This window comes from Bicyclus anynana, chromosome 18 (assembly GCF_947172395.1).
Source record: "Bicyclus anynana chromosome 18, ilBicAnyn1.1, whole genome shotgun sequence".
NCBI classification, from domain to species: domain Eukaryota; kingdom Metazoa; phylum Arthropoda; class Insecta; order Lepidoptera; family Nymphalidae; genus Bicyclus; species Bicyclus anynana.
In genome coordinates this window covers 8,084,842-8,095,618 of record NC_069100.1, presented here as the reverse complement: position 1 = coordinate 8,095,618, position 10,777 = coordinate 8,084,842, and the positions used below count along the sequence as shown (strand labels likewise).

Sequence of the window (10,777 nt, the reverse complement as noted above, 5' to 3'; positions counted from 1 at the left end):
TGCCGTACAGACTAAGTTAGTATTTTAGTCGAGTACGAACGATTTTTGGGCGGTAAATCCAAAAATTGTTCGTACTCGACTAAAATAGAAGTACTAGGCTGAACTCTGCATTACCACAGAAAACATATGGGCATTGCTGGCTTGCGTCTTGCGTGTAAAAATCCTTAACATCATAGACAAATTACAAAATTGACAGTTGAAACCGGAAATCAACTCCTCTAGCGGTGACGTGCTGAACTATTAAAAACGTAATGGTGGCTGCTTGAGTGAAGAAATCATTGCTGACAACATATTTGTAAAATTTCTGAAAACCTTCAGAAACTAATAAAATTCAATGCAAACTTGAAACTTTTAACAGGTATAGTGACCAAAGTTCTTTTGTTTATTTACATTGTTTGCCTTATTTTTTTTATTTATTCTATAGAAAGTCTATAATAATGGCTGACCATTACAGAAATGTATAAAAAGATTTATTTCCATCTATTTTGTTTATAATGGTGGCAATAGATTTAAAATTAGAGGTAACTGATAATATTGTCAATAAGTTTATTAGTGATAAGAACAATAACAATCATTAAAAACTCAACAAAAGCTGTAAAGTTGAATTAGCATTACATAATTTTAAACTCAGAATGAGGTCGTCTTTTAAAATTTATTGAGATACGTACAACGATTAACATTTTATTTACAAATAAGTTAAGATTCATATATTAAAGTTTGTTTTATATTTTATTTCCAAGACAATATTTAAAATTATCAAATACACATATGGAACATTAAACACCAAATTGATTATCATGAAAACAGTAATAAGTACTTATCTTTTTTCTTTTTAATGTTACGAAAATTTTTAGTTAACGCCCCGCAGTTTCATCTGCATGGTTCCCGTTCACGTATTCACACGTTTCTAGTGTAAAAAGAATTTTCAAAATCGGTATAGAGGAATCCGGAGATTACTTCCATTTAACCTCTAGACTAGAATAATAAATATAGATTATTTACTTACCTTAGAAACATGAAGTAGTATTTTTAAGATGAATAAACCTTTCCTTTATAATAAACATGTAATAGAATAGTAGATTCAAATGTCTCAAATGGTGCAGGAAAAACATAGTGAAGAAACCTGCATACCAGAGAATTTTCTTCATTCTCTGCGTGTGTGAAGTCTGCCAATCCGCATTGGGCCAGCGTGGTGGACTGTTAGCCTAACCCCTCACACTCTGAGAGGAGACTCGTGCTCAATAGTAAGCCTAATATGGGTTGTTAATGATGATGATGAATAGTAGATACTGAGTGCTGTAAATTGAATATTATTACAAAGACAATGTGATAAAATAAGAAAAGAAAAACGAAAAGTAGTGTTATTAATATGTTGATGAATTATTTCAGGATGAATGGGTGTTTTATTTGCAACAAAGTCACTCTAAGGAATGTTGTAAGCATATTTGGGGAGGTAAGTCAAAAATCTATACTAAGAGAGACAAATATCTTAGCATTCCATGGATTCACCGTGCGGGTGCTAGGTCCATCGCGTGGTAGAGAGAAAAACGCAGAGCAGAGTCCTGAACTTGTGACTACAGGATGTAGGGTTAAGGAATTGACGATTGATCACACTCCCTATTCTCTGCACGTGTTGTTCTCCCTGCCTAGCCAAATTTAAAAATAAAGCTGTAGGGTTCGTTTGTTTGGTTGAACGCACTAATCTCAGGAACTACTGGTCGCATTTGAAAAATTCTTTCAGTGTTAGTTATATATTATCCCTGTATTCCTATGGGAACGAGAACCATGCTGTGTCAACTAGTTTAATAATATAATGTGAAACTTACATGATGTTTCAAGATGGTATATTCCTTGCCAGTAGTATGGTAACTAGAAGCCAACCATCATACCAACCCCATATCAAAATCAATCTCTGGTAAAAGCCTCAAATTCCTCGCTTTTAAGGTTAAAAGCGAGGAATTACCAAGGATAACAGAAAATAGTCGGGCATACTCTGACCTAATATCACGTGAGTTTTAGCCGTGTTTCATAATCAATTAATGTGAATAACACTCACGATAGTTTAAATTCTAAGATAACAGAAAAGGTCGTTAAAAAATCATTATTGACTGGAGAAGTTGTGTGGTGTGACTTTTACTTAGTATAATAGTTAAAATCAATTTCTTTTCTGACATATATTTGTTGTACAGAATAAAAATAAGAAAATAATCTGTTTGTATTTTTTTCCAGTTACCTTTAAAGTCTGGCAAAAGCTTAGTAACCGTAATTAGTGAAATAATAGATAAAAAAATCATCAAAGGCTCTGTACACAGTGAGGTGTTGTGTAAGAAATGTCAAAAGTTTTTATTGGAATATGACTCACTACAAGTAAGGTAAGCTTTTTCCATTTGGTCCGCAAATACCAGGCTCCTAGGAGCAATGGTTGGCAGTACAGAGATGCAATAATTAACTGCATTCCTCTTTGTTTGTTTTAAAAAAAAAAATTTCATCCACCACCACTAAATCATGACATGATATTTTTTTTTTTGCTCTCATTATTCCTGCAAACTGTCCTTCGACATTCAGCTGGATTTTGTGTTTATATTAAGGCTTTTTAGAAAGCAATGCAATATCTTAGCATTCCATGGATTCACCGTGCAGGTGTCGGTCCATCGCCTGGTAGAGAGAAAAACACCAAGCTAAGTCCAGGACTTGTGACTACAGGATGTAGGGTTAAGGAATTCCTTGACGATCGATCAACACTCCCTTTCTCTGCTCGTGTTGTTCTCCCTGCCTAGCCAAATTAATAATTTATAATATAATAATTATTAATATAATAATTTATTGTCTATTGTATGATATCTTGTGGTGCCAGGTTTCTTTGCTATTAGGTTCTTTGCAAGTCACGCAATTGTTGATAATTAAAGGTAAACCTGATATGATCTCATATATATTTTTTAACAAATACAATTATTTTTTAGATCAAAAGTAATAAAGTACGAACTTACAGAGAGTTTCAAAAAATCATTAACCAGTCACAGTCTCGATTATGACAGCTACAATGAGGAAGTTCCAAAAATCAACATTCTGGCGAAAAAGCCTGAACCTAAAAAGATAGTGTTGCCAGCTTCCAAGTTACAACCTCTGCCACCTGATTTTGTCTTGAGTGGTGGGAAATGGTCGATGACAAACAGTATCCCTGTGATGCCTAAAATTAAGGTAAATATGTACTATTTCGCTTGGAGGTACGTCTTTGCTGGTAGAATGGTAACTATACCCAAAGTCACCAGCCAAAATATTAGTATAGATTATGGATTTCTTGAGTTCCTCATTGTTTAGCCATTATGTCTTACCCTTCCCCTACTCTACCCTAGGGTTAAGGGTTTTGAGAAATAGATGTTGGGCCGATTCTCATACCAACTGAATATGCATATAAAATTTCGTAAGAATCGGTCAAGCCGTTTTGAAGGATTATGGGAACAAACATTGTGACACATGAATTTTATATTTAAGATTTTACGCACGTTTTGATGAATATATAACTGTTTTCAGAATGTGATGACTCTGCCATCTTCGTCAACATTAAATCTCAAAGTCACAGTTGGCTCATCAGTGCTGACCCAGAGCATCAACACCAACACAATAGCTAACAAAACCAAACTCACGCAAAACATTATACCAAATATGACCATTGACCCAAAATTGATCATGACCACGAAAGAGAGCACACAAAACGACCACAAATACGCATCCCCGACGAAAGATGACCACAAATATTCGTCAGATACAAGCGATTCTAAATTGTCGACTCAAGTTTCGCCGAGTAAACCAAACTCCGTTCTAACTTTCAATGTTAATTCGTTGCCAAAAGATTTCCTTTCGTCCGCCATTTTGAAAGTGGATCCCGATTTTGATAGATCTTCAAATAATGAAGCTAGTAATGATTTGGAGAATAATGACGATCAGCCAATGGAAATTGATGAAGGTAAAAAAATAACATAATGACTCAATTAGAACTTTTAACGCCTATTTTACTGTATTTAACTACAGGGCACGTGTTTATGCTTCAATGACGGCCTCCGTGGCGCAGTGGTATGCGCGGTGGATTTACAAGACGATGGTCCTGGGTTCGATCCCCATTTGTCCGATTGAGGTTTTCTTAATTGGTCCAGGACTGACTGGTGGAAGGCTTCGGTCGTGTTACCACACTACCGGCAAAGACGTATCGCCGATCGCTTTAGCGTTCCAGTACGATGTCTTGTAGAAACAAAAATGGGTGTGGATTTTCATTCTACGCCAAACAAGTTAGAATGCTTCCATCTTAGGTTGTATTATCACTTACCATTAGGTGAGATTGTAGTCATGGGCTAATTTGACCGCTCGGCGGTACGTCTTTGCCGGTAGGGTGGTAACTAGCCACGGCCAAAGCCTCCCACCAGCCAAACCTGGACCAATTAAAAAAGCCCAGCCGGGGATTGAACCTAGGACCTCCGTCTTGTAAATCCACCGCACATACCATTGCGCCACGGAGGATAGCAGTGCCACAACTGAGTTATTTGTAAAACTCGTTTCTTTATAAGTGTATGAATCATTGACCTTATAATAAAAGGATGCTCAATCATGTAGAAAATTTCACTTAAAAACTGGCCAATTTTGCTTTGATAGTTTAAGAATTATTGGTAAAGAAAATTATACTTAAAGGCCTTTAAATCTAGTTTAATATTCAATAAAATCCAAAATTCACAGCAAATTCAACCATAAGTATTGAGGTTAAGGTTGAATTTGCAAATGCGACTAGTTGAATTGATTGCCAAGAAGTTGTGTTTGGCACTCATTGAGTGGGGACGTTTTTTGGTCGCTGATTGTGCATCCACTTTTTAATAGGAGATTGAATGAATGAATGAATGAATGAATGAAATATACTTTATTGTACACCAAAAATAATAATTACAGGCAAGAAATTAACTTAAAAACTAATGTACAATTGGCGGCCTTATCGCTAATGAGCGATCTCTTCCAGACAACCAATCGAAAAAGAGAAAATAAATACAAGGAATAATGCATAATGACGGGTGTACACATAAAAAGAAAAGTAGGAGATACATTACACTTATATAATTATATATTAAATCAAAATCAATATATTTATATATATATGTATATATATATATGAACACATACGAATATACATACATACCTACCAACAATTACATATATACCTAAATAAATAAGGATACATTCAAATAAATATATTTATTATGTTGTTGTATGATTGTTGGTATGAATGAATAAATTAACAATAATTTTATTTAACCATACATGATGAATATCCTACTTAGAAAAATAATGTTTTTAGATTGTTCAATGGCAGTTCTATCGAAAAACCCTCAAGACAGATTAAAGTTCCAGGGGAATATTCTAAAGGTGAGTGAAAAATTGACAAGTGTTTCTTATTAAAATGAAAATTCGTTTATTTGAAGTAGGCTTAGCTTTTAAGCACTTTTGACTGTTTGTAGAGACTCTACCACCGGTTCTTAAAATTCGTTCTGCTGAGTAGAGCCAGCAATAAACTCAAAAGTCGCTTTTTTTTTTGTTTACTATGTGACGGTGTTTGTCGGTGAAATTACCTTATCATCCGACAAACGTCCACTGCTGGACATAAGGCTCTTGCATGGACCTCCAAACACAACGCTCTCAAGCCGCCAGCATCCAGCGGCTCCCTGCAACCCGCTTGATATCCTCGGTCCACCTAGTGGGGGGTCGACCAACACAGAGCTTTCCGGTAGTCAGCGACCAAGTCTCGGATCCGTAGGTCATCACTGGCAACACTTAAATTAAATTAAGACAGTTCATTTTTAAACGCCTCAGTTTCGTCGCGCTAGTGACATGTCTAATAGTATAAAATCTTTGCACACGATTATCTCAGCGCCCGCATGGTAAATCTATGGATTGCTAAAATATGAGTATACAGTGTAAACTCTATAACGACACTAAAGGGACTGAAAATTTAATGGCGTTATAGAGAGTGGTCGTTATATGGGAATTTGTTTTCGTCAATGCACAGTGATTTTCTTTTACGTTTACTACTTGAAAGTTTGTGAACATCTAAGAATACAATAACGTATTAATTCCGTGACTTCTACTACAACAACAGTTTACACGTGCAATCCCAATTTGTAAACAAAAAAACAAATTTCTTAGAAAGTATTTTTTGCATGATGCCGACCGTCCTAGGCTAGGATAATAAAGCGACAAAAGAACGTATACAGTTGCACGATGTTCACTTATTTAGGCAACTTAAAAGGTACTTTTTATTACCTAATTGTCGTTATAGAGAGTGAGTGTAACGTTATTATAGAGAGTATCATTGTATGAAAAGCAAGCTAAACTTATCAAATCCATGTGATATCGACGCTTTAGCGAGTTTGACGTTATATGGAGTTTACACTATGTTTGTAGGTGGATATAGAAGAAGATAAATCAGACTCGGAGTACTTGGATATGAAGCTCTTGGGAGATGGCCAAGGACAGTACGTGCTGGGGAAACTGATCCTGCAAGAGGAAGACGGAGACAACGACGGCGATGCCGAGGAGCGTGAGTATTCTGTATACCCGCACTGGCTTGCACAAGGTTTATAACTAGGGGAGGCACATATACAATTTGTGCAAAATGAAAAATTTTCTGTACAGTACAGATGTGTATAGCTTGGCAAATTCGTGCGTAACACTCCCGATGGTTCGCGGGGGCCGGGAGGCGGTTAGCGATGGCAGCAAAACCCACGACTGATGCACCTCACTTCCAGCCGTGCAGTGTCCGTCGCCCGCATATCATGGGAGTGTCAACAACGAACTTCATCATTATCAATCCATATTCAGCTCACTGCTGAGCTCGAGTCTCTCAGAATGAGAGGGGTAAGGCCAATAGTCCACCACGCTGGCCCAATGCGGATTGGCAGACTTCGCACACGCAGAGAATTAAGAAAATTCTCTGGTATGCAGGTTTCCTCACGATGTTTTCCTTTACCGTTTGAGACACGTGATATTTAATTTTTTAAAATGCACACAACTGAAAAGTTGGAAGTGCATGCCCCGGACTGGATTCGAAGCCACATCCTCCGGAATCGAAGGCAGAGGTCATATCCACTGGGTTATCACGGCTCAGAAATTGAGTGTTTATATTTATTTAATAGGGATGATGACAGTTTTTTAAATTGTATATAAATTAAGAGTAAAGCAATTTTGTAAAAGTAACAAGGTATCTGCGATCATTACTTTCGGAGCTATAGGGACTTAAAGGGTCAGATTTGCGGCGCTGCCGCGGATCCCTGAAAAACGCCCCATACAAAATGGTACGAACTTATGATCGTTAGATTTGTATGGGCGTTTAAATAAAATTTCTAACATCTTTGTCATTTCTGCGTTTATGTTTGTAGCTCATATATTAAAAAAATGTCACATTTAATGTAAGGAAGCTAAAACTGTATGAATTTTCATCTAATTACGATAAAATATTTTTAATAGATTTAGAAATTTTATAATCTTATTTATTTTGCAAATATCCAGTCAATCTTTGCTTTTTATGTATAAATTAGTTAACATTGACCTTTTTTACCCGAATGTATCATTAAAATCAATATATTCAAACCTAGTCATCATCCCCATTACTCTCTTCAGATACAATAGTGATGGACGGGTCGGACGGTTCGATATTGCGCGTGGTTTCGGGACAGAAGCTGGTCTACGACGAGGACGGGAAATTAACACTCGTGCCTAACGACTTGGACACCAATGACAACGGCGACACTCAAGGTACATAACAGTACCGCCTTTTTGGAGATTGTGGTACGAGGTCAATTGACCTCGTACGTCTAGCGGCTTCAAGAGTTACGAGGTATATGGACCTCGTACCGCACCACAAAGTTTTACACACAAGTATGAGGTCAAAAAACCCCGTACCGCAGCAAACGTGTTACTAATCGATTATTCATATATAGCCGCCGGTATGAAAAAAATATGGGCAGTAAAATTCGATGAACGAATGATAGCTTTACGTGCGCAACCTATTCTGCGCACCTTTCACCACGGCCTGCTGCTCGTCGGTTGCGCACCTTTCACTTTTTAGGCGTATATTTAGACGTACATAGTGTATGCTGCGGGGCAACATACACCTATTGAGACAGTCGATCTGAAAGAGTAAACTCCATTCGTGCGTTGGAGCTGATACACACTTTTTTGTTTTTTTATTCAATCTCACCTGATGGTAAGTGATTGTAAAGGATAAAAAAAATATAAAAGTGTGTGTCAGCTCTAACAGTATCTCACCTGATGGTAAGTGATGATGCAATCTAAGATGGAAACGGGCTAACTTGTTAGGAGGAGGATGAACTAGCCACGGCCGAAGCCTCCCATCAGCCAGGCCTGGATCAATTAAGAAAACCTCAATCGGCCCAGCCGGGGATCGAACCCAGGACCTCCGTCTTGTAAGTCCACTGTGCCACGGATATTCCGTGCATACTCTGTGTTACATAAGAAATTGTTTAGCATATATTATTGTAATTGGTAGTACAAAAGGAGAGGTTGGCTTTGTCCCACTTAAATAAGGCCAAGGATATATTGATTATGTAACATATTCATACACTAGATGACGCCGCGCGGTTTCACCGGCGTGGTTCCCGTTCCCGTAGGAATGTGGAAATTATATATAGCCTTCCTCGATAAATGGGCTATCTAACACTGAAAGAATTTTTCAAATCGTACCGGTAGTTCCTGAGATTAGCGCGTACAATCAAACAAACAAACAAACTCTTCATATTTCTTCTTTATAATATTAGTATAGATAACCACTATTTCATTAGACTTTTTTTATATTTCAGACTCCAACGACGAATCTCAAATAGAACTGCAAGTGTCAGGCGACGAGGAGACAGCCAACGCGATAATAGCGGCCGCTCAGGAACAAGGTGAGATACATAACGGCTCATTTACACGAGCCATAGAGTGCAATATTTATACTCTATCGAAAATTAACATATTTTTGAAGTGATAACTTCTTAAGCCGTTTCTTGAGCCGTGAGTCCGGTCCGGGGCATGTATCTCCAACTTTCCAGTTGTGTGCATTAAAAAAAAATAAATATCACGTGTCTCAATCGGTGAAGGAAAAACATTGTGAGGAAACCTGCATACCAGAGATTTTTTTTAATTCTCTGCGTATGAAAAGTCCTCCAATTTTCCGCATTGGGCCAACGTGGTGGACTATTGGTCTAACCCCACTTATTCTGATAGGAGACTCGAGTCGAGCTCAGCAGTGAGCCGAATATGGGTTGATAATGATGAACTTCTTATGGGAGGGTAAACCGCTTCGTAACGTAACGCGTTACGGCGCCACTCTGTCTGGCTTCCCTATCTTTCATGCATATGGCAGCAGGTTTAAGTTATCGCTCGTAGATGTACATGTTTTTTGTTAAAGTCAGAACATTTTTTCGTTTTTGCAACTACTTATAACTATTACTGCTGCAACTGCAACTACTACTGCAACTTTATAAAAATAGTCCGACGGCTGCCGCAGGTCATTCACGCTGACGTCGACGGCTGCCGCAGATCATTGACGCCGTCAGTCGTCGATAGGTTAGTGACGGCAGCTGTTGACTCTGCCGTAGGCAGTGTGCCGCTCGTGTAAATGAGCCCTAATTAGACAGACTATTCTAAATTCCTAAAAAGTCCGCCAAGATCCATGTTAGCGTGACTAAAATAATTATTTTTTAAATTGAACAAAGCTTGTCAAGCTTTGTTATTCATCAACGAAATATTGACTCTTGACGAAAGAAATACTTTGAAATTTATTTGACTTTAATTTTAAACTTACTTGACATTAATTTTAAATTGATTTGACATTTAAAATACATAATTTAATATTTATTGACATTTATTTTTTAGTTAATATTTGACTTATTTATATAGATATAATTAATTAGCTGTAATTTACCTACTTTTATTTTTATTTTAGATGTAAATATATATATAATCATATTAATAAATAGGACATTAATGAACATATAATTTTGTAATTTTAGAATAGTTTATTTTTAACTTTTAACCGGAAAACAATGCTGTTTATACTTTTAAAAGATGGCTTCCTGTAGCACTAGCATTAAGATTTTCACATATTTATGAATGGTCCTGGTTGTCATTGTTGGTATATCTAAATAAATAAATAAAAGACTTATTGTTCCGGTACAATGTCGTGTAGAAACCGAAAGGGGTGTGGATTTACATCCTCCTTCTAACAAGTTAGCCCGCTTCCATCTTAGATTGTATGATCACTTAACATTAGGTGAGATAGTAGTCAGGGCTAACTTGTAGAGATTAAAAAAAATAATATTAGTGTAAAAATATTGACCAAAACAACGAAGGAATCGAAAATATCGCTCTGTCTTTTGTCCAACAACAAAAATAAATGTTTTCGATTTATGTCTTTCTTTCGACACGATATCTCGAGGCATTTGTTAGAAATTGCTCAAAGTTTATATTTTTTATTGCAGGTGGTGCATTTATAAAAGTGGAGTCCGGTGAAATGTACAGAGTGGAGTCTGTAGAGAGTAAAACTGAAGAAGATAGCTTTAAACTGGAGACACAGTCGGCGGTAAGTGATCGCTTAATTTGTTTACACAGGTATCCCGTCTGTCTCTTTAAATCAGTATCAACCTTATTTAGAGCAATTTCCCAAACGCTGTGGCTTTTATTAACAACCTATATTCGGCTCACTATTGAGCACGAGTCTACTCTCAGATTAAGCGGGGTT

General features: G+C 36.9%; 1 protein-coding gene across 4 annotated transcripts in view; it reads left to right on the top strand.

Annotated features, from left to right (window-relative positions):
• The first annotated feature begins 200 nt into the window (after window positions 1–200).
• LOC112048267 (zinc finger and BTB domain-containing protein 24) overlaps window positions 201–10,777 on the top strand; it is a 28,366-nt gene continuing 17,789 nt past the window's right edge. For 2 of the 4 annotated variants that reach the window (XM_052886912.1, XM_024085742.2), the window contains exons 1-10: window positions 201–358; window positions 1,390–1,453; window positions 2,230–2,372; window positions 2,961–3,198; window positions 3,532–3,964; window positions 5,336–5,403; window positions 6,439–6,574; window positions 7,654–7,788; window positions 8,853–8,939; window positions 10,518–10,618. In XM_052886912.1, the coding sequence (XP_052742872.1) occupies window positions 1,391–1,453; window positions 2,230–2,372; window positions 2,961–3,198; window positions 3,532–3,964; window positions 5,336–5,403; window positions 6,439–6,574; window positions 7,654–7,788; window positions 8,853–8,939; window positions 10,518–10,618 (1,404 nt within the window). In that variant the 5' untranslated portion in view covers window positions 201–358; window position 1,390. The other 2 variants (XM_024085743.2, XM_052886911.1) reach the window with 2 other exon arrangements.